Raw genomic sequence first — 18,593 nt, forward strand, 5'->3', positions numbered from 1 at the left:
TTTCATAAGTGTTTGGGAAAATAGTTTTCATCATTAAAACACTATGTGCATTATAATAATACATAAAGACAGCAAATGTGGTAAGAAAGGACATGGAAGAGGCCAAAGCACTCAATGTCATTTTTGCCACCATCTTTACTTGTAAGACCAGTGGGAAAGTCTGGCGTGAGGAAAACTTACCCTCGTAGAGGAGGATCAGGTTTAATGAATTAATTTAAATGAATTGGACATATACAAGTCCATGGGACCTGATGGGGTGCACCCAAGAGTGGTGAGGGAGTTGGCCAATGTCATTGCAATGCCACTGTTGGTAATCTTTGAAAGGTCTTGGAGATTGGGGGAGGTTCCTGAAAACTGGAAGAAAGCTACTGTCACTCCCGTCTTTAAGAACAGCAAGAAGGAGGATTGAGGGAACTACAGGTAGGTCAGTCCCACTTTGATCCCTGGGAAGGTGACGGAGCAAATAATCCTGGAAATCATTTCCAAACACATGAAGGACAGTAAGGTAGTTGGGAGTAGGCAGCATAGATTTATGAGAAGGAAGTCATGCTTCATCATAACATAACGTAACACCTTTCAATACAAAAGGCTGTCAAATAGTTGTATTTTTGGACTCCTCATTTCAACTTTGTTCCCTATTTGTTTATTTCCATCTTATGGGTCAGAACCAAATTTTAGTTCTAGATCTAATTTGAGCACTTACTACTGAGCAGAAGTTCTCAAGCATGCTTTTCTGTCAACAGCTCACCCAAGGAAACAATGTTGCTTCCGTGTTCTTTTCATTTGAAGGTTTGTGTTTGAGTCAGTTAATAGTCTATAAGGAATTCTGAGTATTGACATGGTTTGAAAAAGGTTCTGAAACATCTCTTCTAAAGTTGTCAAACCAACCACTTGTGACCTTATAGCCTGCTAGTGACATTTTCTTTTAAATATTTTTATGCTTTCTATCCATGCTAAGCAATTAAACCTGGGAGAAGCACTCTGATTTCCCTGGACAGTCCCAATGCAGATGCCACCATACCTGCAATACATAGCATGTGGTTACATGCCTGGTCTGTTGTGACATTTGCCCTTTGGACTATCAGAGTTACGTTGTTTAAATCTTGTTCTTTCCCTGTTGTCTTTTGTCATTAAGGAAGTATGGAGGAATTGTATGTATTATTTTTTTAGTATTTTGTATGCATTGCAGCTGATCAGTCTGAAATGATCCTGTCTGGATGTGTACCATTACGCAAATACAACCTGAAAGAAGGAAACACAGAAATGAGATGGTGTGAAAGATAACAGCGATTACAGAGGAGTTATAACTCCCACCATTGTTGCATGGGCAGTAGCTACTTCCCTGTCTGCATCTTGACAAGGACGGTGGCTTCTTCTCAAAGTGAAGCATAGATTGCTAAAGGAAAACCCTGAACTGTTAGGACCCATTGCCAGGTCTAGAAAAATGTTAGAATTGAGTTCATCTATGAGGGACTGCCTTCATACCATGGGACAGAGATGTTGTGAAATGTTGTGAAATAATTTGAAGCGTTTTAGCCTGTTTAGATCTGCAAGGGTAACAGTGTGAGCAGATTTTGGTCCAGAGACCACCTTGTGGAATGATTGAGTTGGAGGTTCTTAATCCAAAGGAGATGACAAAGAGGATGCTTTGGTAGGGAAGTGGACACTAAAGGCACAAATGCAGAAGGGTTATGGAAGAGGTAGCCAGAGGCAGTGTGATAGCCAGTGTAAACCCTTTGGGGTAGAGTCTGTGTTCTTATGTATGAACTCAGAGTTGGGAATGCAGCCTCACTGCTGCACACCAGAGGTGGATTTAGTAGAATTTGGTAGGGCTTGCCATTGCCCCATTAGCAGCAACCAGTAAAATGTGCATACTTCTGTCACAGGACATAATCATAAAACAGTGTTGTACAGCCTACCAGTTTAGATCAGAACAGTGTCTACTCAGGTTGTGAGCTACTGTGAGACAAATCTTTCCTAATAATAGAGAGGTCATTTCTGCACTGTTTTTATTTTATTGAGTGCTAAGGTCATGAGTAGATGGCTTTACTTTCAATGTTTTTCCAGTATGCCAGTTTTTGCAATGAAAAGCTAGAATAATACTCATGGTGTAACCCTGCTGATTTCCAGTTTTTATTAGCAAACTAATGCCTGAAAAAAGAAAACAAACAAACAATCAAAATGCTTTTTCCAGCTGTAAGTACAATATTTTATTTTGGGTATAGTGTGCATTGATACTATTAATGCACTTATTTATTAACCTCTTCACTTTCATAAAATTTACAATTTACATGTAATAAAACACCATTTTGTCATGTATATTTAGATTTTCTTAGGACAATATTTGACTTATTTTGCAATAAGCAATAGTAAAGTGGAAGGGGGAGGAGCAAGATGTTTTTGTCAGAAACTATACAAGTTTAAAAAAGCTGGCTGCTACATGCTTGGCTGGTTACTGAAATGCTGGAAGAAATGTTACTAAGTGTGGAATTACATCATCTTTCCTCTATACACAGAAAAAGCCCAAGGAAATATCATTTGTCATAAGATCTACATTCCATAATCTGGAATGCCACTTTACTGCTAAGAGCAAAGGGATAAACAAACCCAAACAAACAAGCAAAAATTAAACAAAAATGCCAGAAGCCTAAAGAAGGTAGTAGTGAACAATTCAAATTAAATCAGCTCTTTACGAAAGCAAAAAAGCAGGAGGAGGAAAAATTCCTTTAATTTATTTAATAATTACAGTTCAAAGAGGAAAAAAAACCAATAGTGCATAGAGAAGATTGTGCACATTAATATTCCTTTTATATTTTGTTCTGTATCTCTACAGATAGTTATGATTATTTATAAAATCTGACACTGGAATGATAAACATTTAGTTAGTGCCTTTCTTTGCCTTCAGAACTGAATCCAGTTTCCTCATCCAAGACTGCAAAGAGGAGCTTAGCACAGGGGACTCCCTCAATACGTAGAAAGGGACGGCCCAGAGTAGCCTCCTCTCCCTCCACAACTGAGGATCACGTAGTGTTGTCCATGTGCATCGCTGCACTGGTGACAGACCCATGGTGATGTGTGCTGACTCCTTGCTCTCTGAATGACGTGTTTTGCTGAGGGCTTAGAACGGCCACAGGCTCCATGATCCGGAAGCTGGACTTCATACAACTCCTTGAGTAGCAGAAACAAAGCCCCTGCTTAGCTGGGCCCAAGCAGGATTGGTGGACTTTGTGCTAAGACTCCCATTGTCCTGCTTCCCATGGTGCAAACACCGTGTGTTGGACTTTCCACAGGCATGGAGAGAGGAAAATATTCAACCTCCTCCAGCCTGCAGGAGACTAGAGGGTGGAAGCCACAAAAGCAATGGTTGTGTTTGTCTCAAAGGAACAGGCGGGATCTTTCTTGCTGCCTTATTTTCAGCTGTTATATACATTTCTGTGATGGATAAATGCAGATATTTTGTGGATCAGAGCTGAACATATAGATTTAGAGTAAAAATTAAAATAGGTTGAGCCTTCTGTGGTTTCTTGACCTCCACTGAAAAATACCCAAACTAATCAAATTCTCTCTAGAGAGAGGTTTAGTTAGTATTTCCACTGGGCAGTTAATGTGAATTGCTGCTATTATGAACCATCTGCAGGCTTTTCAGGAAGATAAGGTCAAGTGTGTTCAAACCAGACAGTACAGAGTTGAAACTGGCCAGTGGTGTTCACTGGAGCTTCTTCTATATCAGAATAATGAAATGGCACTCACAGAGTGAAACTGAGGCGTTTTTCTTTTTTAAATAGAAAGCAGACATATGTATGAAGACAAAATAAATGAGCCTCAATGTCAATCAGACTGGGTTTGGAACAAGAGTAGAACACAGCACCGTTCTTGCCATCCATGATACCAAGCACTTCAGAACATGCTGCTGGTGAACCTCACAGTTGGCTGTGACTCATAAATCCATTATAATTCAGGATATGCTAGCTGAAGGGCTGTTGTTCTCCATGTTTGTGCTCTCCTCTGTGCACACACTAGAGATACTCTATACCAATACACCAACTACACCAACCAATACACCCTTGTTTTGCAAGGCAGGAGGTTAGTGGCAGGCTGGTCAGAAAGTGTGCTGTGGCCCACTAAAATTCCTAGTATTTCAGTGTCTTTTAATTTAAAACTACAAGGGATCTTTAGACTTCAGAGTTCACTTTCCAGCTCTTGGCCTGAAATAGTTAATTCCTTAAACTACAGCTCATGTTACAAAGCTGATTTGCAGGCATTTGATGTTGCTTTGAGAATGTGCTTTGAGCATGGAGAGACTTCTGTTTTTGTAAGATTTTTGAGGTTTCACTGTTTCGTTGCTTCTTTTTTATGGCAGGGCAGCTAAGAGATAAATATCTTTTATAGTGTTCAACCTGAAATATAGAAATAATGAAACAGAGGTCTAGTGTCAGTACTGAGCAGTAAAAGAAAAAAGAATCCATGGAAAGTACAGTAGGTTTGGTGGTGATGGTGTTTTTTGGTTTTTGGTTATTTTTTTCCTAAAGTACTTTACCACTCTTCTGAAAGAGACTATAGAAAAACTGTAATTAGCCAGTCAAAATATATGGAATTGGATTACTAATGAAATGCTCCTTTGGGACTAAATTCTGGTCCTGCTGAAGACACTGGAAACAAAGGATGTGGAGAACCTCAGCTGAAGTGCCGAGTACCTTTCAGGACTGGGCGGCTCTTTCCAAAGAACTGGAAAGATGTATCTGAGACTGACCTGCAGCAAAGGAAGTCTTGGCATGACAAGACAGGGATGGCACCATTCTGAAGGGCTGTCTTGGATGGAAATAACAGTTGCTCTGATTATAGCTTCCCTTCGTTCTTCCAGGTGTGTCTGCTCAGCTGACCAGCACTCGCCTCCGTCGGAACACCTCCGTGGGCACCCCGTTCTGGATGGCTCCAGAGGTTAGATTCATCTTTCAAAACATTTTGGCAGTGGTATTCAAGCTGCCGCATTCTGCATTTCTGCTCTTTGTCTGTCTTCCTGACCACTGGATCTTTCACCAAATGAAGTAGCAATGCCCTTTAAAAACATTTTTTCTTATGTGTTTGCAAGGATTAAGTTAAAATGGGGTTTATTTTTGAAATTACAAGCTTATAGCCAGGGAGCAAGATGTTGAATTGCTTACTGAAATGTTAAAGGGAGCACTACCGTTGCTTTTCTCCAGTCTTCCAAGCTCTGAAACTATGGGTATCTCCCCGTGGATGGAAGGAGCCCCAGGTGGTACTGTGATGCATTATAGCATTTCTGTTTTGATTTCTGCACCTGGAAAGATTGTGATACTATATATCCATAGCTGACAGCAAGAAATGGAAGAGGTCATTATGAATAAATAAGATGTACTATGTATCTTTGGAGATTTTTCCAGCCTGAAATTGAAGCATATGAAGATACATTTTAAGCTGAGGCAGGACAAATATATCATTATAAATAAGCCTATGTGCTTACACTATTTGTGTGCACGCAAACACACACATTTACATCTATTTATAGCACATGAAACTACTCTGTTGATACACATGTATTTTTATAAACATGCCCTGTTTATACATATTCATCTAGCCATGTAGCTAACGGGATACACATTGCTTTAGACCTGTAGCTAATGGGGTGAAAAATTCCAGATTAATCCAACATTGTGGGTAAGCTGAAATGTATATGAAATTGAAAGTATTTACTGTAGTCCAGTGGCTATCACATTGTCGAGAAATTAACTTGATCTTGAAACTGGCTGATTTGGCTGAATAAGGACCCAGCTGGAGATAGAGAATTCAACTCCTGCTCTCCTGCTTGTTTCAATTCATAGAGGGAGCAATGTAGCTCCATTAGTTATTTTGCAGGAATATCCATAGAAAAGAGATTTAGCTGAGTTTCCTGTGACTTCCCTCAACCATAGGATGCAGTTTACTACCTGCAGCTGAAAAAGCCAAGGATTGGCACCCTTTGTCAGATCAGGGAACATCTAGCCAGAGAACCTACTGTCCACGGACAGCTGCTTTTTCTCATTGAAACATTGCTTTTTTTTCAACAGCAGGATGCTTTGGCTTGCTAAATGTATGCATGTTTGTTTATTTCACCCAGTATCTCCATCCTGTAAGAGATTCCCCTAGTTGTGGGTATACTCTTAAATTCAGACATTTGACTATCCAGTGACCACCCCAGTCTTTTACTCCAACAGGTGATTGCCTGTGAGCAGCAGCTAGATAGCTCCTATGATGCCAGATGTGATGCATGGTCACTGGGTATTACTGCAATAGAGTTGGGAGATGGAGATCCACCCCTTGCTGATTTGCACCCTATGAGGGCACTCTTCAAAATACCCAGGTAATATCTTGATGTGTTTATTTCTTGCTGGGTTAGACTGAACTTTTTCTTTAACTGTTACGTTTTTCAAACTTAAACTGTATAAGTATGTGGAGTTTCTTCATGTTATTTATTTAGGAGGAGGTGAGAAATACTTTGTCCAGCTGTATTTTCTGCAGGATCTGCTTCAACCATGTGTGCACATTGAGAAGTTCAGAGCTAGTTGTGGCTACATTTGAGAAACAGCTATAAGGCCTTCTCCTGAGTGGACGGCTCCCCAAGATATACGAGCACAGGCCTTAGCTGAGTCCCATATATTCTGTTACAAAGAATGACTTATGATAGAAATATGGAGTCTGAATATGCTACTGTGGTGAACAGGCCCCATACCTGTTCTCAAGAGTTGTCTCATGTCCTTTGAAGCAAAGTATTGTTCCACCACTGACATACATTTTGTTTGCCACTTTTCATTAGCTTGTGCTATTCCTGGCAGTTCCAGTGTTGCTGTCCTTGGGCAGTGCAAATAGCAATTTCTTTTGTGTTTTCTTTGAAGCTGGAGATAAAAGTACCCAAAGCACAACTTGCAGGTTTTCAAAGAACATCAGTCTCAAAGTCTGTAGGAGATGATCACACAGAGGTTTGTGGATGTCATTCTAACAGCTGGAGCAGTAGCACAGCAGTTGAGACCACATAGTACACGAGTGCTTCAAGTCCTTTTCGGCCAAGTCACTCAAATAAGTTTAAATAACCTTCAGGCTTAAGAAGTCTTGACTGACTTGGCACTGAAGCAGAGCATGAATGCTCTTCTCACCTTTACTTGCTGTGGGAAAAGCATTTACGAAACATCGTGGTCAGTAATTTCAACTAGGCCTTCAAAAAACATCTGGCTTATAACCCCACAAATACTGGGCACCTTTCTGCCCCAGAGCAAATGTAAGATCAATACCCTTTTATTCCGTTAGCAAAACCTGAAAGTGATAGAGTAAACATTAAGCAGCAGTTAAAGAAGAACAGTTGTGATGGTTGATTGAAAATAGACAGAAGAGTCTCCCCATCTATAGGTCATTCGTTTTGTCTTCATGACTGTATTCAGTGAAAATGGCACCTGTATTTGAATGGAAGACAACTGTTAAAACAATTTGAATCACATTAACACTTACAATAAACAGCTCTAACAACAGAAAAGAAAGTAGTAGTATTTATTTGTACTAGATCTGTATTGAGTTCTGATTATCTTCTGATGAATGAGAAATAGTTAATAAAGAGCTAGCTCGTTCTGACACTTTGTTCAGCAGGTTGATTAATTTGGTCCCTTGGGGAAAACTTAAAATAGAAATGATTTTTAAAATTTCTCTTAAGAAAGTATATTCTTTCAAGCTTGAAAAGAGCAACTTGCCATTACAAGTGAATAGTGATTAATGGGTTGTTAGTTTAATTTCCATGTATTGATTTGATTGAAAAAATTATAGTGATTCTTAGCTATGCTTGGCACATCATCTCCATGCTATTTCTCCTTGTTAGTTATGTAAAGCAGGAGAACCAGCGAGGCATTGTATCATCTACCCATGCTCCTTTTACCAGTGGAAATCAATATCTTTTTTCAGTGGTCTTCTAAAACTCATTACTCAGCCTGCCTTCACACATTGTTTTTGTCAAGTGAGTAGCTTATTAACTTATCATCACACTGACCTTTGCAGGAATCCTCCTCCAACACTGCAGCAGCCTGAACTGTGGTCACCTGAATTCAATGACTTCATTAACAAGTGAGTAACAACTGGGACCACTGTAGCTGAATATGGAACATGTGTAAATGTCACGTGTAAAACATCTTTGCATTCTCTATGGAAAGCTGTTGTTACTAATAATTTCCCTTAAAAACCTAGTTTGCAAACTCAGTTTGACTTCCAAGTGAGACTCCAGATTTAAAACATGAAATAACAACATTTTAACACACTTGATATTTCTGTTTTTCTTAATTTACAGAATATTTAGTTTTAAAATGCAGTAACTTAAATTTCATCAATTCCATGAAATCTTTACAATTTTCAGTACAGAATTGTTGTGATTAGGATACCTCTATTTATTATAGAGGTATAATTGAACTACAGACAAGCATTTCAAAACTTAACAGCGATCCCTCAATGATCATATGCTTTTTCTGCCAGCACAGGTGCTTGACTAAAGATTATGAGAAGCGTCCAACAGTATCTAGTCTTTTGCAGCATGATTTTATTAAGCAAATTGAAGGAAGAGAAAACATACTACAAAGGCAACTCATGGAATTTATTGATGTTCATCAACAAATGGGAGTCACTGAAAAGGCAAGGTAAAACCAGCTAAAAAATAGACTAGTCGTGACAATTTTGATGCTTTCTCTTTTTCAGAATGGCTAGAACTTAGAGACTAAGATTCACCTCTCATAACTTTATTTGGCCAAAAAATAGAGAGCTTTATCTTTGTGGTCCCCTATAGAACCAATGGAAAGAAAGGGGCATCATGATTCACACGTGGGATGAAACAATCTTTAGAAGTGCCTCCCCTTTCTCCTGTGATTTCCAGATGCAGATTAGGATCCCAGGTTTCAGAAAACAAAGGTTAGGCAAAACTAATGTTTGGCATTTTCTTACATTTGCAAGCTAATGTTTAGTTTAAGCAAGTATGCTACAAGTAACTAGTCAGGTTCCTGTAAGAATTGAATGCTACTGACTGAAAGAAGTAGTACCAGACCTCATTTTGCAAACTTCAAATCTTATGTCTTATTCAATAAATACTTTCTTTCTTCCACTAGTATTTAGTAATATCAGTTCTGCCTGAATCACTTAGCACCTGATGGCTTTTATTTAAAACAACTGAAAATGGCGTGGCTCTATTTTACAATTTTTAAAAACCCCACTCAGTACACTGAAGTCACGTATCAGATGTGAATGTAGTAGAAGATCAGTATTAATGTACTAGTGGCACAACTTCTCCTGTGCTTCAAGGTAAAGGATAACATTTTTTTAAATTGAACATAAAATCGAGTCTATATTTTGGCATTATTGTATGTATGGAAAAAGACTACTAAAATCTGCCACATTTCCTTTCACACATGTTTATAGTAACAGTATATACAGCAGTCTTTGCTTCAAGTCTTTGAGAATTTTCTGTTTACTCAATCTGTTGAAGATAATAATGAAAAATTTACTTCTAATAACTTATGAATTTCAGGTTTTCATGGACTTTGTGTAAACGGTTGTGGGATGAGTAGTAGTTTCTCTTTTCTGGCATTTCAGTAAAAGACTATGCAGTTGGCTTAAATTTAAGCCTCAGACTGGATTGGTATGTTCTATATGGTGCAGACTTGACATTTGCTTCATCTAGAAAGGTTCTGGAATTGAAACAAGCTTATTGGATGTCAGTGCTGAGCACTAAAACAGCAACCTACTCCAGACTTTAAAAAGGATTTATAAAACATAGGCTTAAAAAAAAAAATCCTTTCATTTTTTCATTTAAATGCTGCATAAGGCAAATTACATGAATTTTTTCTATATAATGCAAAAAAGAAAGTGAGCTGATTTGCAAGTGCACAAAGTAGTCAAATGGCACAGGAATGGGTTGATCTCTTGGCACTTTCTCCATCCGGTTTAGACTGTGTTTTATTGACTGATCACTCTTCATATGAACAGAGTTTAATGGAATGTTTTACTATGGGATGAAATTACCTATGCTTTTACAGTTGATCAAGTGTAATTTCTACATAAATGTTACCAAAAGAAGATGGAATTTTCTCTCTGAAAATAATAATATTTTTTATCTGAATATGTGCAAAATAAATATGTCTTTAACTAAGGTGTAATTTAAATGTCATGGTTAAATTAGTAGCTTGGTCTGTAGTGTCCATATTTCAGTTTAGCAGTTTTAAACACTAACAAGTAGGCCAATACTAGTTGAAACCTCATTTGCATTGATTTATCCAAGTCTTTTCATACCTGAGATCAGTGAAGGTAGCATGAAAGACTGCAAGTAAAAGTCACATTTTACAGTCACTGTACATATAATCACCTCAGCTTTAACATGTTTATTGACTACATTTGCAGGAATATTGTCTTTCATAGCAGGGAATGCAAAAAAGATTAACCTTCTCCTAGAAACACTAAGAATACCCATCCTAATATCTAGTGCTTCTTTGTACAAGCAAGAAAAACAGATATTATTTTCTGTAGCTGAAATTGTAGTAATGCACATCACTTCAGAAGAAATTGTAATTCCAAGCCTGTAAAGGATGTTACTACAGAATGGCATTTGCCTTTTCATCTGTTGAATGATTAAAAGATTATATACAGTTCTCTGAATTCAGTCATCATACTTTTTAAAGTCTTTAAATACTAATCATATGTATCTTCTGACCTTCAATCTGCACAGAGCAAGTGATGTCAACAGAAGTCTGTACAGAAGTATCATGTAAATCTGATTCAGAGTCAAGACATAGGCTGTGTAGTGACAAGTCACCTGAAAAAGTCTCAGCTTAAAACCTCCTGGCCTTCTTTCCTTGATTATCCTGTTCTGGGACTGTTTTTACACTGGTGTGTTAGGGCGCTAATGTAGAATTCCTGAACTTTTACCCATGGCTGGCAACTTTCTTGTAAAGTTCCCTCCTGATCTGCAGCTTACACTCTCTTCATCCATAATTTGAAGGCATAGTTCTCCTGCTTGCTGTCACTGGGAGGCAGGTAATTTAAGGGTTAAAGAACCCTTCCTTCCACCAAGGGGAGAAATCCTCCTATTGTGTCATGTTGTATAAATGGGCATGCCATATAAACTTGAAAAATTTAGTAACCTTGACTTAAAGCTGAAAGTAAGGAAGCCAGTTATTTTCTCAGTATGTGTTTCCTCCTCAAATTATACTTTATTGATTAATATTTTGTATTTCAAAAGAAAAAAGTAAAATGTATGGAAGTTAATAGCTGAGGTCTGGCCACTGGATCTCCCTGTGTGCACTGTTCTTGTGTTCAGTCCATATCAAATCACCCTCTTTGCCCACCATGCTGAGGTGCGATTTGGCTCTGACTGCCTTCTCCAGTGGCAGTCTTCTTGTTACAGTTGTGATCTTGTCCTCTTGTTTGCTGAGTGTGCAGTTGGTAAAGTTCAGAAAGAAGAGATCATGCTGGGTTATGTTACATTGTCAGAGGCTTTTGCAGAGGGCCAGGTCCTCGGAGCTAATCTTTGTGTTCTGTGTCTGCATGGGAAGGCTGATCACTAGGCACAGAGTGGAGCCACTCTGCAGTCACCCTCATTAGCACCATTGCTCCTGAGGTATTTTCTAACATTTACGAGTCACTGAGTCATTAGGGCATTGGACTGAGCCCACTGAACCTTCCCATTATTGCTTTAGGTTATTGTGCCACATCCTTTCCAAACACCTAGCAAGAGAAACAGAGCCCACCAACCCCCTGAGTAACCAGAGAAATCTCAACATATGCTGACCAAACTTTAAACAACAATATGCCATAGATCTGATCCAGACTTAATGAAGGTGGTAGAAGATTGTATTTCTTTTTCAGTAGCCTCTGAACAGAGTGTTATAGCACAAACATGTCTTCAGCTACTCAAGGCTTGAAAAAGCATGAATCCCAGCAACGAGCTTCATTAGATTCCACTTATTGACTTTAAGCAACTGCAATACATTTTTCTTTAAAGCCTTCACTTCTGTATGCCGAAAATGTCTGGTTACAACTTAACCTTTCCTACCTCAGATCTCAAATTGGAGAAACTACAATGGGAAGAGCAGGAGAAAATGTCCCTTGATAGATAAATATTTTCCCATAGCATCTTGACTGAAACTTCTCTAAAATCTGCTTTTTGGTATGATGAAGTAAGCTATGGCAGATAAATTCGTGTTAAGGAAGAGGTGAAGCAGGCCAAGTTGCATACTAAGTGTGTTTAATTTGTAGCTTTGTTCTTTAGCATTCAGCTTCTCACTGAACTGTGAATTCCTGGTGAGTGGAGTCACCTTCAGGACAAGGGCCTTGGGTTTCTGCAGGAGTTGGCTTTATCATGGCTGCAGCAAGAAAAGCCTGTTTCGTTGTGCAACTTCATAAGGTGGTATATGCCTCTTTTCAGAGTTGCTCATAAACATCTTGATACTTCTTTTCCTTCAGTACTTCCCAATTGCTGAACTTAAAACTATTAGAAATAATTCTGTTCCATTCTAGTGATATAATCTTGAGGTTTTATACAAATAAACTTCATCCTGTATCTGTTACTCCAGTCCTTAGGACCTTAAAGACCTACATCTTTAAATACAGTATTTCAATTCTTCTCTGTGTTGATAGCAACACACACACATACACACACAAAAAAACCATTATAATGGATTTTACTGCACAAATTTTAATTAAAAGAAGACACTCTCTAATGAAGAAACAATAACCTCATTTGAGTCTTTGACACCATATCCCACAGCATTCTCCTGGAGAAGCAGACAACTCATGGCCTAGATGGGTGTACTCTGCAATGGATAAAGAACTGGCTGGAGGGCCAGACCCAAAGAGTTGTGGTGAATGGAGCCAAATCCAGTTGGTGGCCAGTAATGAGTGGTGTTCTCCAGGGCTCAGTATTGGGCCCAGTTCTGTTTAATCTCTTTGTCAATGATTTGGATGAAGGGATCGAGTGCACACTCAGTAAGTTTGCAGGTGACACCTAGTTGGGTGGGAGTGTTGATCTGCTGGAGGGTAGGAAGGCCATACAGAGGGACCTGGAACAGCTGGATTGTTGGACTGAGGCCAATTGTATGAGGTTCAACAAGGCCAAGTGCCGAGTCCTGCACTTGAGTCAGAACAACCCCAGGCAGTGCTACAGGCTCGGGGAAGAGTGGCTGGAAAACTGTTTGAGAGAGAGGGATCTAGGGGTGTTAGTCAACAGCCAGCTGCATATGAGCCAGCAGAGTGCTCAGGTGGCCAAAAAGACCAACAGCATCCTGGCTTGTATCAGGAATAGTGTGGCCAGCAGGACTAGAGAAGTGATTGTGCCACTGTACTTAGAGCTGGTGAGGCCCCACCTTGAATCCTGTGTTCAGTTTTGGGCCCCTGATCATAAGAAGGACACTGAGGTGCTGGAGAGAGTTCAGAGAAGGGCAATGAAGCTGGTGAGGGGCCTGGAGCACAAATCTGATGAGGAGCGGTTGAAGGGTTTGGGGCTGTTGAGCCTGGGGAAAAGGAGGCTGAGAGGAGACCTTATCGCTGTCTACAGCTACCTGAAAGGAGGTTGTAGCATGGAGGGTGTTGGTCTCTTCTCCCAAGTAGCAAGTGATAGGATGGGAGGAAGTAGCCTCAAGTTGTGCCAGGGAAGGTTTAGATTGGATATTAGGAAAAAATTCTTGACTGAAAGGGTTGTGAAGCATTGGAACATGCTACCCAGGGAAATGTTGGAGTCACCATCCCTGAAGGTGTTTAAGAGGCATTTAAACAGGTTCTTAGGGACATGGTTTAGTGCCAGAGTTGGAGTCGGTGATCCTGAGGGTCTCTTCTAAATGAAATTATTCTATGATTCACTTTTGGACACTGCTTAAGCTTCCCCTCATTTCTAGCCAATCCCTCAATCACATACTTACATTCTTGTAAGTCACATTGTAGCTGTTAAAATTTATAATTGGTGATGAGAAAAATTATTAGAAATCAGTGCTGCAGCACATACTCAAAAACTGTTCTAAAAATATACTTCTTGCTAGGCCAAAGGAGGGGGAAAAACTGCATTGTCAAGAGTTTCACTTTGCGACAGAAATAGCTGTCTTTGAAATGGCCTTCAGAACTGTCGCATTTACACCTGACAGTCAGGCTTGTAAGACTTTTATCTTGAGTTGTTTGGCTGTCTTAATCTTGACTGCTCTTACAATAATCTCTGCAGAAATATGCAATGATTAGTACAATGTGTATTTCTTGGGAATTATGACTCATTCCAGAGTAAGCTGCATTTGTGAGTGATATTCACTGCACCTAGATTTCATAACTGGCTCTGGTCCCCAAGTTAAGAGCTTCATCTTTATATTCCCTCTAAATACATGTGGGAAAGAGACCCATTCTACTGCAAAGTGATTCAGAGCAAGGGCTTTTGGGTGAGTTGAGTTATCCTGAGAGTTTGTCCTTTCGTATTGGTCGTGTAGAGATAACGCTGAAATCCAGGGACAGGGTACTAAACAGTTCTTCTGTTTAACTGTTTGGAAACTTTGGAGAAGTAAGTTCGTAGAAGTTCATGTAGAACATGTACAAAGGTGGTTGTCAGTTTATTCATCAGCATTAAAAGCAGGGAGTATCTTATAGTTTTCTTCCATTACTTTCCCTGATTGCCCAGAATTATGTCACTTATTTTCTGGTTATTCTGTCTTTCTCCCTCTGACTCATCCTGCCAGTGGAAGGCAGCTGATAGCAATCCCTCAGGCTCAGCTCTGCAGTGCAGGCTGTAGCGCAGAGTGGGAGATGACCACACCAGCTTGACAAAGGCAATATGAGGAGCAGAGTAGGATAGCTCTCACAGGGTCCAGTGCTGCCTTGGTCAAAGTCTCCAGATGAAGTGTTTGTCAGAGTAGGGGCTTAAACCTGAGGCTTTGGAGTTCCAGAGTAATCTTGAAGCATTTCAGGCTACTTCAGGCTACTTCTTCCCCTCCTGAGTGCGGGCTTTGTTGTAGCAACAAGCAGCGTGTATTCTTGCACTGAGTACACTCCAGTGTAGGATGGCTATGCTGCAAACTGCTCTCGGGTTGTAGAAGGAATAAAGAGTTTCTGGCAGCAGAGGTCTTAAACAGATCTCCAGTCCCATATGTCTCTAGAGTGGTTCCAGTCTCATTCTATACAATGCAATGAGCAGGAGCAATACCTGAATGGAGAATAGTTTACCTCCTGAAGCAAAACAGGAGAAAGTAGTTCCTCCTGCATTCAGGACTCCCTGAGATTAATGCTCTGCAACTGCTTGCTGCTTTATTGTCACATCAGTCCACTTACTCAGCAGCTAATTTCTCTAATCTAACAAGGTATCGCTCACTTTTGGAGCTTCCCCTTTGTCTTCTCAGTATGGTTCTGACTCTGGACCAGGGGCCTGACTCGTGAGGGCAATAAAGAACTAATCCTTTTAGAGATACTTAATTTGCTTATTTAAGAACACATATTTTTCCCTGAAATTTGTCATGGGTGCAGCTATTTCTTGAACCCGTTATGAAGGATCAATAATTTGCATTTTTGCAGGGCATGGTAAACCAGCACAGACTTTGGCAAACAGATTGTGCAGACCAGGACATGACCCAGCTGGGCACCTCTGAACCAAAAGCCCCATAGCTCTGCTGGGCAGCACTGCGCTCTCAGCAGCTCTACATAAGCTTGAGCCCAGCTCCCTGAGACAGCAGCTGGTGCTGTGCAATCATTTAAACACAGAGGGAGCACAGGTTTGTCTGCAAAGCATTGTGCAGATGCAGCTGGAGTCTATCAATACACTTTCCTAAATTCAGGTACAGATTTTGCATAGATATAGGACTATAGTTTTATCTAATCATATTTCACCAGGTACATCTGTTGAAGACAAAATTTTGATTTTAAGTGTGAATTATCATTGCTCTGTGCAGCCTCCAGAGAAACAGAATCATCAGCAATGGCAGATCCTGTACAGGTTTCTCTGTGCTGCTTCTTTTTCTTTTGTCACTTTTAATGGTATTTGTAACTGCTGGGAGGTGTACAGCTGTTCCCACCTTCACCTTACAGAAAACTTCATTATTTTTAGTTTCTTCTTTACACCCAGACTAAGGCTAGCCCTTTTCCTGTCACTTCTTAGTCTGTACATGATTCTCCAACCAGTTTAGGCAGAGAGTTCAACAGGGCATCATGAGTCACACTTCCCTTTTCATGGTATTTTTGGAACTATCAGAAATCTTTTAAATACATTCTGACAATTTGAAGAAGAAAAATCTGCAGTTGCCTCATTTTGATTTAACTGAATCTTGAAAGATAAGCAGGAGAGTGTGAAGGAGGATGCACAGAAACAATGCTGCCTTGACTCATTTTCTTGTCCATGCTGGGTTGATGTTTCTGGCCTTTAGCTGCTTGAATTGCTTGTCGAGCGTGGCTGCAAGATCTAATGCCTCCAACAAATAATTTCTGAACAGAACAGAGAAACATGATTATTTCAGTTCACAATGTCGATGTGCATGACAATAACAAAATTTCAGCATTGATGTCAACAGCACTGATGTGGGGTTTTTTAAGTGGTTGGAGTTTTAGCAACTGAAGCAGTATAACTGCCCTTGAGGGGTCTGTGCCCTTTCACAGCAAAGCAGAAAAATATTGTGTTCTGCAAATCTGCCGCTCTGCTGTACTCTTGAGAATGGAGAATATAATCTGGTTTAACAAGCGCTAGTGTTCTCATAATGTCAGCTGAAGAGGATTACAGGAGAATCTATTTTATGTAATTAAACTCCCTTGGCATAAATAGAGATCATTTCCTTAAAAGAAAAAAAAATAAATACAAAAGTCTCCGGGACTGGAGCATTCCACTCCCTTCCTGCAAGGCACTTATTAACTTCTTACATTAAATTAAAAATTATAATTGAAACAAACTTGGGAAATATCGCTCTCTCACTGATATGCAGTAACATTTTTTTAAAAAAAAAAAAAAGAAGTGTTTTCAGTGTGTAACAATTCCACCAGAAATGGAAAGCATAACTTGACAGATGTCTTGTTTTGGGTCTTCCTTCGGCAATGGCAAAAATAGAGCAGCAGAGCCTGATGTAGTCCTGCAGTTCCCGCATCTTTCCCTCATGTGCACGTTGATAGGTCTTTCTCAAAGTCATGCTGATGTTAGATGCATCCTATGGACACAAAACGACCTTCCTGCAGAAACAAAGGAAAAATTCTTTCAACTGAATAAACTGAAACTTTCAGCTGAAACTGCTCCTATAAACAGGGGCATGGGTTATAGAGGGGACAGATTTCTATTGAGGGGGTAGGATTTTGCCTGCACCTCTGACTTTGAATCCAGTAATATCCTTTAGCTGGTAAATGCAAATCAAGCAGCAGCAGCAGACCATGCAAGGCTGAAGAATTATTTTAATTCTTAATATCACCATGTCATTTTTAATACAACCTGGGGGTACATACAACCAAAAATTGTCTCACATTGTTATTTCAGGGACAGTACTAGCAGAGCAGCTCTTGCAGTACAAATGTTTCCAAAGGAAAGGGAGGAAGAGATTGCACCTAGGAGAAGCCAATTGCTTTGCATCATCACTTCTGATGCTGCCACTCATGTTCCTGTGTGTTTTCTGCTTCAACGTATTTAAATACATACCAAATACTGTCCAGTTATGGATTTATTGCAGCAAAATCCACCTTTGTTCCCTCCTCACAGACATGCTCTCCTCCTGCATCTCTTGTTGTCTGTTTGCGCTGCTCATGTGGAAATAGGCCCACGCATTGCAGGTTCCGTGTTGCATGGCGGCAATAAGGCTCTGCTACTGCACTGTGTAGTAGTCCTCTTGCTTTTCACCTCCATGTAATTCAGCCTCACCATCATCTTTACGACTGTTTCTATAGCAGTCTTTTTTGGCCTGTAATAAATACTGAAAGAAATAAAACATTTGGAAGCGGGTTGCTTTCCCATGCAGCTCCAGGGTTCTAACAGCAGTTTGCGAGTAGTCTGCAAAATAGGTGGGTGTAAAACTGAAAAGACTTGGTCCCTCTCTTCCATCAGGGCAATGTAGATCCTGTTGTTCCATACTGTTCGTTGTGTTCCGTGGTCACTTAGCTTCCACACTTGGTATTGGGCTGCAGTATTGGCACAGAGGCCGTGAATCTGTGCTAGCTCTTGCAATGAAGTCTTACATGGTTGTGTTTTGATGTTAAGGTTGCAGAATCAGTTGGCTGTGGTGGGTATGAAACTCCTGCCTTTGCACTATGGACAATGCAACGACTCCAGTGGTAGCTGTTACCCGCCTAAAGGAGAAAAAAAACTGCTCTGGTACTGGCAGCTGGGTGAGGACAGGGCAATCTGTCACTCTCAGGGAATGATCATTAGAGACAAGAGGAACTGTAAGAAGTGCTAGATTAAGGGCCCTCATGCCTGCACTTCCATCATCTGGATCTTGATTGCACTCACAGTTTGGGAGAGCATTATTTACCTGTTTCTTCCAGCCCCATTTCAGTTGTGGCAGTCAGTAACTGATGCCAAGTGGGTTTCTGCCTGACTTTCTGCAGCTGCATACCACATCAGTGCTCCGCCTGCATGACCTGAAGTAGCACCC

At 40.1% G+C, this 18,593-nt stretch overlaps 1 protein-coding gene across 1 annotated transcript in view; it reads left to right on the forward strand.

Moving 5' to 3' along the window:
* Positions 1-6,362, forward strand: part of LOC308037788 (myosin-IIIa-like) — a gene marked incomplete at both ends in the record, with an annotated part of 40,890 nt that extends 34,528 nt beyond the window's left edge. Inside the window, 2 exons of the mRNA XM_080339800.1 lie at positions 4,862-4,938; positions 6,213-6,362. Of these exons, the coding sequence (XP_080195926.1) occupies positions 4,862-4,938; positions 6,213-6,362 (227 nt within the window). The remainder of the gene's footprint in view (positions 1-4,861; positions 4,939-6,212) is intronic.
* Between the last annotated feature and the right edge of the window lie 12,231 nt (positions 6,363-18,593).

The sequence above is a fragment of the Nesoenas mayeri genome (assembly GCF_963082525.1).
Source record: "Nesoenas mayeri genome assembly, chromosome: 2".
NCBI classification, from domain to species: domain Eukaryota; kingdom Metazoa; phylum Chordata; class Aves; order Columbiformes; family Columbidae; genus Nesoenas; species Nesoenas mayeri.